This window comes from Andrena cerasifolii, chromosome 3 (assembly GCF_050908995.1).
Source record: "Andrena cerasifolii isolate SP2316 chromosome 3, iyAndCera1_principal, whole genome shotgun sequence".
Taxonomy (NCBI): Eukaryota; Metazoa; Arthropoda; class Insecta; order Hymenoptera; family Andrenidae; genus Andrena; species Andrena cerasifolii.
In genome coordinates, this window is record NC_135120.1 from 12,014,894 (window position 1) to 12,034,774 (window position 19,881).

At 45.8% G+C, this 19,881-nt stretch overlaps 1 protein-coding gene across 4 annotated transcripts in view; it reads right to left on the reverse strand.

The window, feature by feature from the left end:
* Chinmo (Chronologically inappropriate morphogenesis) overlaps positions 1–19,881 on the reverse strand; it is a 69,904-nt gene that overhangs the window by 32,357 nt on the left and 17,666 nt on the right. For 2 of the 4 annotated variants that reach the window (XM_076809381.1, XM_076809383.1), the window contains exon 2: positions 16,985–17,212. The exons of 1 other annotated variant lie outside the window; for it this stretch is intronic. In XM_076809381.1, the coding sequence (XP_076665496.1) occupies positions 16,985–17,105 (121 nt within the window). In that variant the 5' untranslated portion in view covers positions 17,106–17,212. Of the gene's footprint in view, positions 1–15,800; positions 15,948–16,984; positions 17,213–19,881 lie in introns of those variants that run through there. One more of the 4 variants, XM_076809380.1, reaches the window with a different exon arrangement.

The window sequence follows — 19,881 nt, forward strand, 5'->3', positions numbered from 1 at the left end:
ATTAATAGCCCACTCTACATCGCGCGATAATACCGCTGGATACGCACGCGTTATATCATATCGATAGCTGCAGCGGAAGAATTCGTGGCGTGGCTTCAAAACTCCACCGATCGGATCTTTAATGCAGCAGGACCATTGTTATTGCCGGGCCGGAATGAACTTGCGCTCTTTTAGCTCTGCAGAAACGAGCGCAGCCTTGCAGCTGGTGACAGAGCAGATTCGCGTGGAACGCGAAAACGGTTCGCAGAAGCGTTTCGTCGCGAGACGCGTGTAATCTCCGAGGTCCAAATAGAGGATCGCTACGGTCGCCGGGAGTGGAGCAATCGGTAGAAGGGATCTCTTAATGAAACCCGCCAGCCGAAGAGCGAGAAATTAATCTACGATATCCTCAGCCTTCTCGGCGGAGGCTACTTGCAAATAACACGCGCTTCGTTACGCAACGGAGCAATGCACTCTTTGCGGGCAATCTATTCATACACCAAGGCCAGCAGGCAGCGGAGTTTTACGAGCCAGGGTTTTCAGTTTCCTACGATGGTCATCGTTTCCTCCTCTATCGCGTGCGATCGTTCTAACTCCGTGCACGTCTTCTAACGTACCTACTGTACGGAGAACCCGGAAGCGGCATAAATTAACCATCTCATCCCTCTCCCAGCGAGAATCGCGGCGATTTTTATCGCAGCTTCGACTCGCTGCCATACCGAGTTCGCGAAACGCACAGGCATTCTGAGAAATTCCGCTGCGCCGCTTTCACCCCGAGGGACTCCCATCTCGAGGGGAGCTTCGACTGGAAAGCATCGAAAGTATCGAATATTTTTCCCAAAGCCTAGGTACGCAAAGCTGGGTTTACAGCTGACTAGTGTTCCTGATTTGACCATATTTTTGGTTTCTCGAGAAATCAGAAATGAGGTCGTGTTTCTTGAGAATTCTCGAGAGATTGAAAAAAATATTGTAAAAATTATATTTTTGGAATAATGTTGATAGTATTTATCAAAAACACAAGAAAACTTTAACTAAATGATTATTCCTGTCTAATTTATACAAAACTTGTGGAAATGAAGAATAGACATTAAATATAATTGGTAAATTTATTTATTTAAATAGCAAAGTGCGTCTAATGTAGCGTCAGCTAATCTATTTCTTTTTTGTGGCAAAATCTGTTACTGTTATACTTTGACGTTTTGTATATATCTATCTTAGCTGTTAAATGCGTCTTTTAACCCTTTTGGAAGAAATTCTGGATCATGCAAAAATTTTATACGGGATACAATAGACTTATCTCCTTTTTTCTATACTTCTTCTTTAATAGCCACAAGAAACTCATTAGGTACTTAATTCAGTATACAATTTTTCTAAATTTTTAAATAATAATTTAAGAGCACCTTCAGCAGTTAATAATATTGAATCTTCTGTACTGTGATTTTCTATTGGAATTCATATAGGTTCTAATGTTATTAATAAGATGTATTATAAATTGTAGATGTGTTTAAATAAACGAGATTTATAATATTTTTCCTAGACTTAAGTTTCTCGAGAAATTATAGTATTTCTCGAGAAATAAGAAATAAGCAATTATAAAATTTCTCGAGAAAGCATTCTCGAGAAGGAACACTACACCTGACGAGTGACTCGGCGGAGTCACTCAGTCTGCTAAGTACTCGGCCGAGTGAAAATCTCGGCCGATTTGCCCGCCGTCTTACCCTGCCGAGTACTAGAACATGCGTTCAGACCAGACGAGTGCTCGGACGACCAGTGGGCTCACTGGACCGAGCACTCGTCAGGTGTAAACTCAGCATTAGAATCCCATTGCTTCTCGAAAGAAATCTACGAATCCCTGAATAGTGAATGCCCCAGGTACTGGCGATCTCGTTGCATCCCCCAAAGCCCACCGTGCTCCCTCTCCGGGTCGCCCATCGGCGGTACGTGACACTCGAGAGATAGATAAGGAGGCCGGGCTCGATGGAAAGACGAGCGACAGAGGAAGGCGACCGAAAGGGGGCGAAAACTGCGGTCAATGCCCCGACAAGGTCACTGATGCAGAGCGTGCGAGCTAGTTCCCCGTCTATGTGCCTAAATTTTGCCGCCAGATTCCGCCGCGGTGGCATACGCCCGCGATAAGCAACACATGCACGGTGCCGTGGCGAGCGGGCCAATCGGCGCGGCCGGGTTCCTTTGGTTCCGGCCAATGGCCGCGTGGGACCAAGGTCGCTCAGCTCGCACATGTTCCTCTGCTGCACGATGACGACGAGAGGCAGCGAGAGATCCGTCCAAGGGGGCACGGAACGGGAGAGAGAGACCCGGAGGAGTCGAGGAGCGGAATCGAACGCGCGAAAACCCACGCGCGTGGAGGGGGCGGCCGTGAGCTTTGAGACCGTATCGCGCGCGAGGAATCGAGGAGCGACCACGTGTGCCAGAGTTCTGCATCGGCGAGCTGCGCCACCAGTCCAATTAACTGTTGCTTCTTAAGTTCTTACTTGAGTTAGTTAATTTTATTTTTTACTTTTTTTTTATTTCGTTCTCAGTATTTCTCTGATCGTTCGCCTGTATGCTTCGAATTAGGGGAAACGGTTGAGGTAATACGCACGTGCCCGCACGTGGACGGTTCCCAGCAACGAGGAACATCCGCGTAACCACGTGGAGTCTATGTTTGATGACAATGGGGCGTGTTGCCCTGGTTGCGGGAACTGTTAGCGGTACGCTAATTATAGCGATTTCGAGGATAATCATAGCGACGATGACGGTATTAACCCCCTTCGCTGCGGGAACGACCAGCGGCTACGTGTTCCGGAGCAGAATATTATTAGGCAACCATATTAGGCAGCGAAAAGGTTCCGAGTGATCGCTGATTCTTCAGTAGCAGCGCTCTAATTCTTTAACCCTTAGTATCATAGTGTAACGTCCGTCCGCGTTACAGGATTTGAAAGATAAATATATAAAGAAAAAATGTTATGTTAAACGATTTTATTGAAAATGCACTAAAAACTAAAAAATAATTCTTTTCTTTTACTACAATTTCGATGGAGTTTTTTCACTGTAAATAATTCACTTTAAAGAAAATTGTGGGGCAGACCATGTGCAACCAGAAATTGTAGTATCGGTTGGCAAGTGGAACATCAACAATTACAGTTTATCAATTTCATGTCACTTTACAATCTGTATCTTGTAATTAAAACACTTTTCTTTTATTGCTGTGCACAGATTAACAGTTTGCTTATCGTGCGGCCATTTGGGGCCTTTTTCGTGAACATTAAAGCGTTACTTTACTATTACCATTATGTTGCAAGTGTCCTGACAGCAGAAACACATCCGTAGAAATTCTACTGTGATACTCTGTCTCGTATTGTTGATTACAACTCTTACAAGGGAAGATCCCGAAGCCGAAAATTCAAAAAATTCTGAAACATTGTGAATATGTAGGGGATTTCCTCCAGATTATAACACAATTTTTGTTTGCTGCTCAAATTCGCTCGGAGGGGATGAAATTAACCCCTGAAAATTCGGCTATTTTCCGATTTTGTGTTATAACTCCCGAACTGTAAGAGATGAAAAAAAAGTTTCAAGGCAAAAGTTACTTCTTCTAATTAGAGCTATCATTTGGTAAAAAAATTATTTTACAGTTCACAAGTTATAACACAAAATCGAAAAAAAACAGGATTTTCAGGGGTCAATTACACCCCCTTAGAGTGAGTTTGGGCAGCGAAGAAAATTTGAGTTGTAATCAGAAGGAATTCCCCTACATATTCACAAAGTTTCAGAACTTTTTGAATTTCCGGGTTCGGGATGTTCCCTTGTTAGTTTCGCCAGGGCTACTGAAAGGACCATACTGGAATGGTAATTTTTTTTCTTTCAGTTACTTCGGTTTTCCTTTTTGAATAAATTTCATGTCGAACATAATAATGCATATAACACTATCAACAGTATAATGCATAGGTACCTTTATGCATGGTGTAACCCTGGTGTCATACCCATATTTTTTCATTTGTATAAAGCGTGGGAAAAACACCGATAAGAGTTTTTCTGGGCGAAATAAAAAATCATGATGCTAAGGGTTAAACATGGGAGTACTTCGGTCATGATAATATGAAAAGCACGAGTTCTTTATAAACTGATAGCCGTGTGCACGACGCTCACAGTGATGTGTGCGGAATGATTCTACCTTGCACGAAAATATAAAAAGGAGAAGCAGAGAAGATATTTGTCGAAAGGTTCGTGGAGGTTTTGCAAGAGACGTGGGCTCTTCTACAGTTATATTTGTACGCGTTGCGTCTGCTTCAACAAAGTCCGCAAATGCACGCACGAGCGTGTAAGCCGAAGTAGTTGTGTAATTGTGTCATTGACCCACTTTGCCGGCCGATGATTGACTCTCGATTCGAATTATCACTACGTGGCCACCTGCACTCGGGCACATCCGCAGCCGAATACCATCTTTGACTGCACGAACTCCAGTCGAGTTTTATTTCAACAGCGCCCACCGGTCCTTCTCCGAAAAGGCCAGCGCATAATGTTATCGATCTACCTGCGGTGCCACATGGTATGTAATACCCTAGTAATCTGATAACGGCAGCAGTGCTATCAACAACGTGGAGTTTCGCAATTCTGCGTTTGCCTTGTAATACTAACGAACGGTGGGTCCTTGAAATCTTAGCTCCGACACGTTCGACGCAGTGTTTTCCATCCACGATGCTCGATCGACCGCGATCCCACTGATACTCGAACGGACCCCGTGTTTTCGACGATTAGACGACCAGGAGAAACTTAATACTAGGCAGCCTGAGAATTCCGAGCAGATCCACAATCTACGGGATATCAATTTTGAGATACAATTCTTCATAACGAACTACCTTACTTCGATTACTCTTTACGTAGAGTGAATGTGTACCTAATACCGCCCAGGTTCCTAATATCGCCACCAATAAACTGATTCTGACGGCTTGTACCTTTTATATTTGCAAAATAAATACCTTTTCTCCAAAGCCGATTTACAAACTATTTTTTTTTTTCTCCAAATATTATATCTGAGTAACAACTCTGTAGATTTCTAGCTGCTAATATTGAAATTTGTAAAAGATATAATTTTTTGAAGATTCCCTTCGTTTCTTCTCCACATATGGTAATCTAGAATTTTTTACAAAAACTGTATGTAACTTTTATTATATAGGTTCTAAAATATCTGTTCCATGGGAACACTTTCTAAAGAAATTCCTAAGGGTAACATTTCTTTCAATAAAAATTCCTCAGAAACATATAATTTCTTAAACAAAACATCGGAGTTGTAACAGAATTTTCTAAAAAATAAGAGTTCCACAATTTTTTCAATCCCTTCTAAAAAGCAGTATGCATGTTCTAGCAAGCTTAAGTTAGTTTATATTTTCTTACACCTAATCCTGATAAAAAAAACATTTACATAGCCAGGAATAATAAAAGCACATGTGAGAATATCTTTAAAAACTCATATACGCATGAATTAACATCTCTTGAGTAGGCGATATTAGGTACCCTTTTTCAGCACCCGATTTTTGCATGTATTACATTTTTCGAGTCCCAATTAAAATTTTGTAAGTTTCAACGATTCTAACTTACGCCACGCGAAACACGAACAATATTTCTCGTTCCTTTGAAACAAACTGCATACAGAAATACAAATTATTATTCAATTAACAGGGATCTAACTTCTGCTAGACGATATTAGGTACCGTTACCCTATCTCAATCTCTCTTTGAGCCTCTACCGCGCGTCGCTTTGCTAAAATCACGGTTCCCCGAAAACAAGTTCGCGTTGTTCCGCGTCTAACGCGCAGCATCTCTAACAAGTACTGGTTGCTCGCCAGGTAATTGCGAAGTTACGGTACTTTGAATGCCGCTAGTGGCCCGCAATATTCCACGAATTCCTAACTTCCAAACTCGCATAATGTGGCCCGGCTGAGTCGGCAAACGTTTCTGATTATGGACGTCACGTACCTAACGAGAAGTCGTCGACTTACGCGGACAAAGAATAGGTCACCGACCAATCTCGAAATGAAGTCCTCGCTTCCCAGCAGGCGTACAGGTACGAACCGCCGATGCACGTTGTCCAAGGGAGCACGCAACGCGATTATTCCATGACAGTATCGTCACCTTGGAGCTCGGGTCGTTAAGCTTGGCGAGTGATTCGCGCGTTATTCGAATGCGAATGGTAGAGAGAACGCGGTACAGTGTCAATGGCCGCCATCCTGTTGCATCAGAACCAACCTTGACTCTAAGAAATCCACTTTGCCCGACCGAGTTCACGAGTTTACGAGTCAAGTACGTTCACCCCCCATTTCTCGGCTATCCCCCTTATATCGGTCCCACATCGAGCCTTTAAACTGCCATTGTGCTACGCTCTCTGTGATTTCGGGCCGGGTTCTTCAACGCCGTCTCACCGAATCTTTCTCCGCTCGAATTCCCACCACTCGCACGTTCTAAACTCGACTCCATCCCCGCATGAGCTATTCCACGTCGAAACGGGTAGGTGAAAAATTTAGTTTCACCGATTCTCTTGAGAATTACAGCATTTGTCGATAACCTTGCAAAAACAAAGTATACTAAATTTCAACGGCCTATGTCAAATAGTTTCCCGAAATATTTAATCTCAAGGTTTCGAAAATTCAAACAAAATCGGCTGACGCGTCATCACTTAAACTGTAATATCTCGGTAATTTTTAAAGATAATGCCACCGTCTTGGGCTCATTTTAAAACTGAAGGAATGCTTTCTCGACCAGTGTATAAAATATTTTGTTTATTGTTAATAAACTTAACAGTAACCGATGTGAAAGTTTCAAATCGCGATTTGACGTCGTTCCCACCCACGGTCCGGCTTGAAAAAAAATACCATTCGATTCGTTAAGTCTTCAACTAATAAACGCCTTTTTCAAAAAAGTGGAGAGTTTTTGGGAACAGTTAATAAAAAAATAAAACTTACGATAGCGCACACCGCTTGGAACTGCACGGATCCCATAGTCAGCCCGCACGCACGCGTTTTCAAAACAATAGCCTAGCGTAGGAAAGTATTTATATACGATGGGGTAAAGCAAATTTTTCTTTCAGTATTTTCGGTATTCTCGAGATAAATAGCAGGAATATCTACCATATAAAAGATTAGCAATAGTAGGTTTTTTGAATTTTCATTACAAGCTCACAAAAAAAAGTTTAAAAATCGACCTTTACTATTCTTTTCGCTATTCCAACCAAATACATTTTTTTCCAAAACGACAAAACGCGTCAGTTAGCAAACTAATCCTTCTAGCTTCTCAAAAAAGCTCAAGTCGTTTGGACCAATTCTAAAAAAGTTATGCGATTTTAAAGTGTCCGAATATTAATGCGAGCCACTGTACGTGTCTTTCACCTAGGCATTTCAAGCCTCCCTGGAAAACGTCCCCTAGTTTTCGCGGGTATTTACGCGGAGCATCGCCAGTTACCTGTCCGAAGGTGTTCCGGATGAATGTTTACGCGGTACGTTCGCGAACAAGACCGTTTCGGAGCGCGGTACTCGGACACAGGCTTCTTTATGCCGCGTGGAATAAAAATAGACCCGCCTAGCGCAACGATCCGGCCCGAGGATCCACCCCGTGTATTTTCGAATCACCGTTCGAAATTCAAATAGCGGAAGTGTGTCTGCGCCCGGCGGCCTTATCGACAGATAACTCGCGTTATATTTTATTTGTGTGCCGCCCGCGTGTGGCGTTCGCTCGCGATCAATGGACGAGGCTACAAGGAGAGCCCGAATCGTGGGGAGCTCAAAATTGTACACGTGTGACGTTCAAATAAATTCCTAAAAGTCAGCCAAGTGCCGCTTCGATTTCCCAAACGATTTGTCAAGCTCTTAATACCGATGGGTGATTCGAGAGTAGAAGTCGCGAGGGTAATTAGACGCGCTCGGCGTCAGGATAATTAGACACAGACGCGTGGCACGAGGGGCACGCATCTGTGCGCGTTTCCGCGTTAGATCGAGTTCTGGTTGCAACACTACTACGGACCAGCGACACGACCTAATTTCCTGCTTACGCTCGACCCTTTTGGTTCACCCAGATACCGTCGTGCCACGCGGGGCAACGTCTGCCGGCGCGTTATCGCGTTGCATTGAACACAGTGACCCAATAAGGACGATTGATGCTCGGAAGATAATGATCGCCGCCTCCTATCTGCTGTGCCGGACATTACGAACGATCGCGAAGAAAATTAATTTCGGTAACTTTACGTGATTGTCTTAAAACAGAGTTGGGCAAAATGTGATCTAATTACAACTTAGAAATTGCGATAAAAATTATAATTGTGTAGTTGACTACAAATTATTTTCCGTAATCGTTAATTTAGGTAGTTGACCATTTGGTTTCGTCAACTACCTAAATGAACGATTACAGAAAATAATGTGTAATCAACTACACAATTACATTTTAATCCTAATTTGTAAGTTGTAATTAGATCACATTTTGCCCAACTCTGTTTTAAAATGAACTGACTAAGTATTCAATTGTAAGCCGAATTAGATTGTCCGATCCCAAAGTAATTTCAAAGCGCGATCATTCCACTATCGAAATATCGCGACCCCTCCCCCCCACCAATTAGTCGGGGTAATCGAGGCTCCGCCGTATTTAGGTCGTACTGCCGAAATAAATTTCTGCCGGTCGCATACGAAATCGGCTCTCGCATCTAAGGACAGCGTCCGGGGACAGTTCCGTTCGAATGCCAGCAAACGGTATATGAATGTTTTCTGGTCTAACGTTCCACGTGTCGCTTGCACACTCCGCTTAATCTCGTGTAACGTATACACACGCATACGAGCCCGCTTACGGCCGCACCAGCAGCGCGCGCTTTCTCGCGCGCAGATAACGCCCGCGAGGTAGTACGATTCACAGGAAAGCGGTCCTTCTCTCAATCCCAGCTCCAGAATATTTTTATACAGGTAGGTACGCAGCGGCTGCTGCTACTTCGCGGCTCCACGCGCTTTCTACGGGCCGGCAGACCGTCTATCATCGTCGCCCGACGTTATGCAACCGTTCCAGAATCTTCGTGCAGGAGCACGAGTCGACGTTACATCCAGTTCGTTACAACATTCCTGCGCGAGGCCCCGTGCAAGCTCAGAGGTCACGGGGCAGCTCCCACGCAACTAGGGCTGCCATACGAGTTTCCCCGGATTTGTCCCCTTTTTTAGGGCGCTCGGGGGATCTTCTGTAGTGATCCGGGTTTTTCGATGCTGCTCGCCCAAGAAGTCATAAATATTTATATCTTTATTTCTTGACCGCGGTTGCAGTCTATAATTTAGAGAAACTTTTGTCTTGGGGTGTCGTACCTAATAGAAGAAATTGTTAAAACTGGCCGGGTTTCAAGTGCAAATCACCGGGGTTTTAATGCACTTTGGCTCAGATTAGTGGCTTTACGGATGGCAGCTCTACACGCAACCGATACCGGGCCGTGCGGGTACTCATGTAGCACAGTGGGCCGGATTTAAAATTTCCCGCCTTTGGGTTTTTTTTTAAGATATCGGAATGAAATTTATGCCAAAAATAGGAAAAAATGAATTATTAATTAATTTTATTTTATCACAAATGAATTTAATTAAAATTTGATTCTAACTTATGCCGAATGAAAGATGAATAATTTCTCTTTAATTTGCAACGAATTGCACGCAAAACTATCAATTATTATTCAACTGACAGCGATTTAACTTTTGCTAGGCGATATTAGGTACCGTTACCCTAGTTTTAGTATCGATAGCTACTTGGTATCGCAAATCTACTGTATTAAAAGATTTATTTTTTTATTATTTTATACGTCAAGTAAATGTTGGTTAATAAAATACTAAGTAAGTAGTTATCCTTTCTCTTCTCTGCATTCTTTTAGTACGTTACACATACCACTGTATATTTTTCTATTCTTTTCTCCGCCGTTATACAGATTGCCTCTTACCTACACTGCGTTCCACATTAGAGCATACTCGTTTCGCGCAGGGATACACTGTCGATTGGTAGTAAACCGGCAGGGAAAGTGCTACGACCAATCGCGTGTGTCAGATCCGTGGGAGCTGCGCAGATCGGTCGCAAATCGGTAGGGGCGTTGGTACGCTCTTATATGGAACGCAGTATACTTGCTTACATGCTTCCTTGCAACTAAAGGGTACTCCCCATTAAACGAAAGTAAAATAAAATACACCGTTGTTAATAAAACATATCAACAAAAAAGAGCAATCTACTAATTTTCGTTCGATACTGAATAGCTATCGATGCTTCCTTTCGACACAAGCTAGTAAAAGTATCGATACCCTGGCGACATCGGTTCATCCCTACCCACTAGGCCAACACCGTCGAGCAGTCTGCATCGCCTAAGCGGCCAGAGGAGGCCCCGAAGAGGACTGTTAGATCTAACTGTAAACCAGGGCCTACTTTCGGCTTCCTTCAAGCTTTCCAACGATTTACACGCGCATGTACGCCCGTTGCGCATAGCCACGCTGGCGCGCACACGCGTCCCTACATCGAGCGCAGGGAAGGCGCGCACTGAGTTGCTCAATTACGATTCTGCCCGGAGTTACGCGCGCGGCGCTGCGCCGCGCTCCCCTTTCCCTGCGAGACTCGTCCTTGAACCCTTCCCACCTACCGACCTTCCTTTTAGGTTCTCACCCTCTACAGAGCCCGAGAAGAAAGACCACTCACGAGGCGACACAGCATCGAGTTACTCCTCTCCCCCGTTTCTAGCCACGGGGAGCGGGCTTCGCGCCGACTTTCGCCTTCCAGCGGGCGAGCGCCACGGCCTTCGGTATTTCGGGAGACCCGGAGAGGAAACTTTTCCTTTCCCTTCGCCGAAGGAGCACGCCCGTTCCGCGGCGGTTTTCGTGAAACCAGGACACGCGCGTGGTCGCGCGGAGAAAGCGTTAGAACGAGTATCAGGGACGGGGACAGGGGACTCGGCATGGAGGAAGCGGGGGAATCGGCTAACGATCGTTGCACGCGCGAACGAGAATTCATATCGCACTCGTAGAAACGTACGGAGTATCGTTTCGGAAGTGCCCGCTCCTTGGGGGCCAGCAAAGGGTTATCGCGAATCGCGCGGTGGACTTTAGCTGCCCAACATCGCGGGACGGTGGCCGCTGCGAACTGCATGCAGAGAATATCTAGAGGAGAAGGTGGTATTATGGCATGCTGCTGGTAATTTTGGCCCTCTCGTGATTTTCATTTTATAAACGAAAATATCTAGCGGCTAATAGCATTGTCCACTGCACCTACTAGCTATATAGGGCAGGGTGGGGCTAGAAGTCCCGTTTTTCGTATAAACCTGTGTAAAATCTAGTACTAACAATCTAGATATATCTGGTGTTGTTTTGTATAAACTATAACTTATATGCTTTACGTTCATGAAGTTCGTTTGTTAATACTGTTGTTTTCTGTTGAGTTATAACACAAAATGTTTGTCGATGCAAAATGGCAATTGCATAGGGTAGGAAGTCCTTATGTCTTTTCGTGTAATATTAAACTAATTAATTAAAAAACTCTTATCAAATCAACAAATATTTATTAAACCAATTCTTTTTGGTATGCAATATTGAAAGGAAAGCGTGACTTCTTTAACAAAAATTAAAAATGTATAAACTAAAAAAAATCGCTCAACTAAAACAAAAACACTGTTTAAAGACGTTGGCATCATTTCTTTATACTTTGGCCATCTAATTATGAAAATAAATAATAAAATATATTTTTTCAGTCTCAGGGACTTTTTGCTCCAATGGTACCTCTATAGTTTCTGCGATATATACATTAGAAAATATTATCATTCAGCAATAAACAATAGCATGCACACATTACTAAAGGAACATACAATCTTAACGTACTTGGCTGATACGCTTTTAAACTGTGGTTTACTTCGTATAAAACAATCAAGTCGACGTATTTCTTTTAGTTTTCGATACAGAAAATAAAGAAGGCTTCGTGTAATTCGCACGGACGCACAGTGGGGAAATTTCGCGATTTTATGGCCAAAACCACAAAAATAAATTTTTGATTTCGACAAAGTAAATGCAAATGAGGAACTAATATGAGTATCAAATGCCACCAATTTTACTGTTAAATGTTTTAATACAAAGCTCGTATAGACTGGCAAATGTTTATGTTCATGCGAGGTTAGACCGATCGCAAAGAATTAATGCAGATTTTCAAGTTGCTTCGAACACTTATATTGTGTTATCCAAAGATCTGAAAATAATTTCAAGGCATGGATTCGATTCAAAAACAGATTATAGGCAGAGTAAGCACTACGTCGGCTTTGAACCGGTAATAGAAAACGAATTGCGTAGAAGCGGAATGGGATCGGGGGAGGGCAGACCAGCGGAGTGATCGAGATCGATCGTAAGACCGTTAGAGGAAAAGAGGCTGCTCCGTGGCACGCGATGGGCCAACTCAGCAATTAAGCGACCAACCGTATGGTCATGGGGCAGACGATAATGATTAGTCGGTCGATCGAACTGCTCACAACTTTCTCTACGTGCTGCACTTAACGGAAGCCCGCCGGCAAGTGTCCGATCCGGGCTGACACGAATATCCACCACGGAATTCGTGATTTCGGTAACGGTACTGCACCGTCTATGCAGCGGGGAATGCCGGCGAGACTGGCGGTGCCTCCAGAAATCTCGCGGCGACCGGGGCAGAGACAGAAGCACCGACAATCTTACCACGAAAATTGCACGTTCTTGTTTACTCAGCGCGCCTGATAAAGGAACAAATATCTAGCCCCACGTGTTGGTGTGTAGCACCGTTATCGTGTCCTGCTGATAAATCGTACACGAATTCTATTGACGTCGCAATCTCGCGGGGCCCCGAGAGCATTCTGCTCGGCGTGGGGCTCGCTTACATTGACTGCAGGACGGTGAGTCAATTTTGGCTGGGCAAACAGGAGTTTGATCGAGGGTTACGATTCGAGTCAGCTCACTCGGGATTTAATCTCGGGGGCAGCCGAGTTGAACGGATAGGAATGATTTTAACGCGAGTTCGATAAAATTCATTAGGTGATTATAAAAATTTATTTAAAGATTCAAATGTTACTTACAAGGGGACATCCCGAACCCGGAAATTCGAAAAAATCTGAAGCTTTGTGAATATGTAGAGAATTTCCTCCTGATTACAACGCAATTTTTGTTCGCTGCTCGAATTTATTCTAAGGGGGTGTAATTGACCGCTGAAAATCCGGTTATTTACAGATTTTGTGTTATATATCGTGAACTGTAAAATAATTTTTTCACCAGATGGTAGATCTAATTAAAAGAAGTAACTTTCGTCTTGAAACTTTTTCTCTGTCTCTTACAGTTCGCGAGTTATAACACAAAATCGGAAAATAGCCGAATTTTCAAGGGTTAATTGCACCCCCTTCGAGTGAATTTGGGCAGCAAACAAAAATTGCGCTGTAATCAGGAGGAAATCCCCTACATATTCACAAAGTTTCAGAATTTTTTGAATATTCGGGTTCGGGATCTTCCCTTGTTAGTTCAGTTTTCTTCTTATAAAGCCGCTTCTTTGGAGGCTGCGAGGATGAGCGAAATTCTTATGTAAATCAAATTTTGTATAAGGAATAAAAGTTATAAAAAAAATTATTCGTCACGTGTCGAGTGAAGTGAACTCGGGTTAACGAACGAATAATTTGTTTTAACTTTCATTCGTGTTTCGAAATTGTATTTAAATAAAAAAATTAACCATCTTTGGGTGCGGGACCCCTGCGCCACTGATTCCAGTCGATTTCGAGATGCGTTTGGTTTTGGTGAGTGTACTTTGGTGTATTTCTTATATTCTTCTGTACTTAAACAGTGGAAAGCACTACTTGGTATCTGGATATTATTCTCCCAGCGACAGTTTTACGGTGCACTATACCCAAGTCAGCCACGTACCGAGGATTTTTAACATTCAAAATATCGACGACAAAGTCACGTACCCTGAATGCATAATCAGCCCCGATTCAGGCGCAGAGGAATCATTCGTCCCAGCTTATTACCGCTCCTTCCAATTGTTCGCGGTTCAATGTCACGAACTCTACGAATTATTTAGCTGGGAATGGAGACCAGTCGCCGGCGTGTGGCCGTGCGTTATCGATGCAGGGGCCTCGTTAAAGAATCGTTCGATTCCGTGCCGGGGCCCGGCGAACGAAATTAAATTCCGATCGAGAAGGAAACCGATCTACAGCAGAATGGAGCGTACTGCCCGTTGCACCGTGCGCGCTACACGGTCGATGCATTATGAATGAACATGTACGTCCACGTGTTATTTTTAGGCCGGAAGGCGCACAGCTACGAGCCATGATAAATATAAAGTTGACACGACCGATTACGCCACGCGTATTCCTCTTACCTTTATCGTTCTGCCGCTGATAAAATAATTTATATCGACTCTATTCAACCGTGTGCAATGGCGAGCATGCGAGATTCGCGTTAGCTGTCGCTACAAGCTTCCCCCTGATAAAGTGACCCTTAACTGAACCCGTTCAGTAGATCACTTCCCGACCAGGGACCTCCCGGAAAAACGGGCAACCGAAAATGGATATTATCAAAAACCTACACACCTTTAAAATTCTGTATTCGGCTCTAGTTTTACCACACCTCGAATATGCCTCGCAAGTATGGAACCCGTGCGCAATCAAATCATATCAAACTGCTCGAAGGTGTCCAACACAAATTTCTAAGATACGTCGCTTTCAAAATCAATAAACCGATGTTTATAACCTGTCACAAATACGATGGCGTTCTCAATACCTTAAATATCAACACTCTGGAAGAACGTAGAACCGTGGCAGACTTGGTCTTAGTTTATGAAACCCTTAATCAGTTCATCGATTGTACAGGGATTCTGGAACTTTTAAAATTCTATGTCCCTAGGATACGCTTAAGATCTAGGCAACTTTTTCATATTGTCACATATCGAACGAACTTAGGAAAAAACGATTGTATGAATAGACTTTGTACAACTGCGAATGATTTCAACGACTTTGTCGACTTTTTCCAAATTCTCCTTTATATTTCGTCTTGTTTATTTACTCGACACCACAGGCCTTCGCCCGCAAGTAAATAAATAAATTATTCCGAAAGGGACCGGTAGCCGAACGAGATGAGGTTTGGGGAGAGGGTGCGGACTCCAAATCTAAAATTGTAGCTTCGGGCATGCTCTAACAAAGAAAAAAGTATATAAATGTAAATAATAAAAAAATCTTTATCGTTCGTAATTTTTGTAAGTGCTGTTTTTCGGATAATTTAGTTTCTCATATATTAGAACGTAAAACTGCCGAATTTTATATATTAAAAATAAGTTTCGAGGTTCTGACCACTAAAATGGATATAGTTCTTCAATTGACATTTATATTAAATTTATAAAATTAAAAAATTTAATTTCTGTAGTGTTGGCCATAAAATCGCAAAATTTCCCCACTGTGCGTACCGTCGAAAGACAGAAAGACTGCCCATTAAGCCGGGAAGCTGAGCTAAGCTAAGTTATGCTATGCGATGCTATGTTTTAACGCAGCTTTTGGTGGAAACGGTTCCATAAGAATGTATCGAAGCTAATTTTTTTAAAACGTAGCATAGCACAGCATAGCATCGCATAGCTAAGCTAAGCTATGGAACCGTTTCCACCAAAAGCTAAGCTAAAACAGCATAGCATAGCACAGCTTAGCTTCCCGGTGTATTCCCGACGTTACTGAGAAGTATTCAGAAAGAAGGTTCCATCACGAAAAGTTCCGTTTCACCACCACCAATTTTTAATCCTGCACTTAGCAGATTCGCCGCCAACTATGATCGAACCCGTCGAGCAGAAGTTTCAACGTACCCATGACAATCCGCGAAGCGCCGCGAGTAACCACTCCGATCGATGAAAAAGAAGACACTGTCCTCGCCCTTGCAACACAATCTCCACTCCAAAAGCTTTCTGTCACCGAGCACGTTCGATGCACCGCGAAAAGGGCTCGCCGGAGAGCGTCGCGAGGACGGGCGGAGGCCGCGATGCACATGCACCGAGCGCGTTGCACCGCGTCCCACGGCGGACTGCGGTTTCGCCGCGACGAATCCAACGAGAATGTGCATTCGCCGGGGGAAATCGCACACCAGGCCGGCGTCGCACGCGTGTGTATTCGCGATAAGTATAGGCGGCCGAGCGAGGAGCACGCTGGCGCGCGAGTGTATATATGCACGTGTCCCGATGTGCAAAGCCGAGATTCGCATGCACGCCGACTGACTCTGCGCGAGTGGAGACCAGCCCCGCGCGATTGGGCGGGATGGGGGTAGCAGCGGGCCAATCCGCGGCCGGTGCAGTTCGCCTGCAGTTCGCACACGTGCACCGCGGTGTGCAACTGCATCCAGAGGTCGACAGGTGAGCGTATTCGCGCGCAAGGAGTGGTGGCGCCGCTTTGGTCAGACACGGAGGCCAGCCAGTCGGCGGCCTTTCGACGGGAGTTTCGCTCTTTCATTGGCGACCGATAAGGGACGGAAATGGCGACGTGGTGGTAGCCCGTTCGCTAGCATCTCGCCGATGTTACTCGAAACCCCGGGACCACGCTGACGGCACGCAGCACTCAGGCTCGCCTTCTTCCTTTATTTCGTGTAATTGAGAAACATCGGGAACACGCGCAACGTTGTCAACGCTGATTCGTTTGATAGGTACTTGCGTCTGCTGTTTATCGCTTCGAAATAAGCGCATGGTAATTGTTCTCGAGCGCCTTCGAACCTTTGCGCGTTATTGGTGCAGCCTCGCACGAAGTTCAAGTACGAACGCATCGCAGCGAAGTTTTATGGAGCGTGCCGTTGCACGAAGCTATCAGTTTAGATCTGTTAGAAGCCGCTGGTTAACGAGACAACTAACAACGGCTTGACAGGAGAGTCGCTTCGCGGGATCGCGAATTATAAAGTAATGATGCCTGTTAAGTGCAGAAGGATCCCGACTCGTTGCTCGAGTCGCCGCGTGGTGTTGTTACGGAAAGCGGGATGGTAGAAATTGTGGCTGGAAGTGAGACTTACCCTCGCAGAATAGGGTGACATCGGTGAGACTCTCGCTTTTGAACAAATTCGAGAACGCTGTCGCTAGGTTGCTACCGAAACTATTCCACTTGAGACAGAACTGATGCTGGTGAGAGTCCATGATGCCACCCCTAGGCCCGACCCCGTGACCTTCGCCACCCCTGCCTCTGCCACCCTCGTGTACGTATTTTCCTCCTTGGTCACGCTCGTGCCCAACAGTTCGTCCAGCTGTACAGAAAACACTTGATACAGTCTTCCTTCGAAATGCAACATGAAGGGTAGGTATGTTCAGGGATTCAGGGGTATCTTCGCCACGCCAGTGGCGCAGCCAGAGGGAGGGTGAGAGGCAACTGTAAATAAATTTCAATTGCGAATACTTTTATCCGTTCAACTCGGCTCCCCCCAAGATTAAATCCTCAGTGCGCCACTATCTACCGAAAGTTTCGGTATGCGCGCACCGTCGAATCTTAACCGAGATGGTAGCATTCCTTTAGCGTCGCGATGCGAGTGATGCGTGGCACATTCGTCGCAGAGCTGCAGCTCCGAAAGCATCGCCCTGTCCACGCGCGATAAATTCCAGATTGATTCCACAAGACGCGGCCGCGAATCACCCGACCAGATCGACCGGCTAACCGCAGGCGCGATCGCGTCCTACAGTGTCACGAAAGCTTGTACCGGATTTCCGCGGTGCGCGATAAAGCCGCGGACGAAACCTACCAGTGCTCAGGACCGTATTACCCGTCCGCTGGAAGCAGGCTCAAGGAAAGCGGCGTTGGCGATGATGCATCGGGTGAGCGAACCAACTTCGGTAAGCCCGCGAACGCACTTCGGCACCGTGCCTCGTGGCTGTCCCCCTTCGCGGCCGAACCACTTTAACCAACCCGGAGAGTTCGGGCTCAACGGACAGAGCGCTCTGTACACCGGTCACGCGTGCACGTGTCCACGCGGCACATGATCCCCGAAAGCGTCCCGCTCGCAACTGCACTTTACCGCACCGGCAACTAACGCTGTGCGAGAGGTGGCTGGAACGATAGTGCGGCAGGTACTTTTCCGCCGGTTTCTTGCCGTACAGTGTACCCTGAACACTGGTCGCGTACACACTGAGACGGGCACCCGGGAGTGTACGTTCTACCCGGCCGAAATCGAGTCACCGACTTGCATCGCGCATCGAGTAACGAATCACGCGTAACTGTCCGCGCGCCGGTTACCTCTGTCTCTCTTTCACCGTTTCCGAACCCCTTCTCCCTGGGTCTCTCGCGGCGGGCCGGTCTGCCGTCCCTGTCCAACTGTCTCGGGGGGCCACGGGTAGGACAGATACGACACACGGCCGGGTCTGGTACGCGCGCGGCAGGGATCGTACGGTGATCGCGTGAAGCGACCGAGCCGCCGGCTGAACGGAGAAGGAGGATCGGGCGGAGACGCGGTGGTGGCCGTGTCGCGGTGGAAAGAAGAACGTGAATATGGGTCATCGGTGCCGATGCAAATGCGGTTAGACGAAATAGTGTGAGTCCGACGCTGTGCTTCGGGGGCGGGAGCGGTGGCGGTAGCCACGGCACGAGGAAGAGGGAAGGTCGCGTAGGTGGGAGGAGAGGAGCGGCTGGTCGGTGGAGGGACCGCAACGTTCGGCAGGAGGGGGGGTGTAAGATTCGACTTTTTCGGCGGAGGGTGGGGCGAGATTGCTTAAGGCTAGAACTTTAGTTGGCGTGGTTCTCTGTACCCCCATCGTGTGTGCTTTTCTCGCTGCTCCCAGCGCCACTCTATCTTCCTCCACCCTTTTCACGCTCGTTTCCCGGTCTGTCTCTCGCTCGAATTTTACCCTCTCCCTGGCTGTCGCTCTTTCACGCTCACCGATACCCCTGCCACCGGCACTCCGCCCTCCCCCGAGCCTCCCTAACGCTTCTAAGGTATCGCGCGTATCCCCGCCACTTTCTAATCTAACACGTGCCAGGGCCGAAACGCGGATACGTGGCGCCACTCGGCAAGAACGCCGCGCTACGTGGAAGGGATCCTCGCTGCACGGTCGCTGCCGTTACCACGGGGCCGCGGGATTACGTCACTGCTGGCCGAAAGTTTAATCGGGCGCGGACTATGCAGGGCCGCCCGTAGATGCACCGTGAAAGCTTCGATTCGTTTCAGAACCGGGCGATTTGCTTGGCCTGGTCGTTTTATGGTCGGTAGTTTCCAAAGGCGCGATTTTCGGCCGGGTTTCGATTGATTTCTTGCGGCGCTGTTGTAGTTAGGATTGGGCGCACAGTCGGGCGCTCCTTCAAATCGAATTCGGGCGCTAGCTCAGTTTCTCTGTGGAGAATCGTCGTGGGAAAGAGCTTCTTTGTTTCTAGTCGTGATCGGGCAGAGTGAAGAGAAATCAAAGGAAGAAAGCGTGGAACAGATGCAGCGCGCTCTGAAATATTTTCTTGCCTTGTTCATTCACGAGTCGGACAAAGGAAGCGAATCATACTGTCACAGTATCGATGGCTTCCGACGACGCACAGTGGTCTGTATTGATGGTCTAGCGGAACGAAAGTCCAAAATCGTGACCATCCAAAATGAATGAATCTTGGTCGTAACACAAAATACTGAGTCAGAGATGTCGGAGTGACATGGTACGCAACTTTACGCGTATTTTATAAAAGTTTACTTAGAAATTGACTGTTAGAATGTGTCAGTATCAGAAGTGCTCAATTGTATCGCGATTTAAATTGTTAGTACTTTGAGTAATGCATTGCAGGGGTACAAGTAGTAAATCAAGCTTCAGCCATGAGTATTTTAATTTCCAACGAACGGAATTAAAATATAATCATAAAACTGATGGAATTTTTCAATAGCTTTCGCTGGAGAAGCTCCAGGAACCTCATGGAACCTGAAAATGTTTATGCTGTTTTCTATTTGCTTTATAG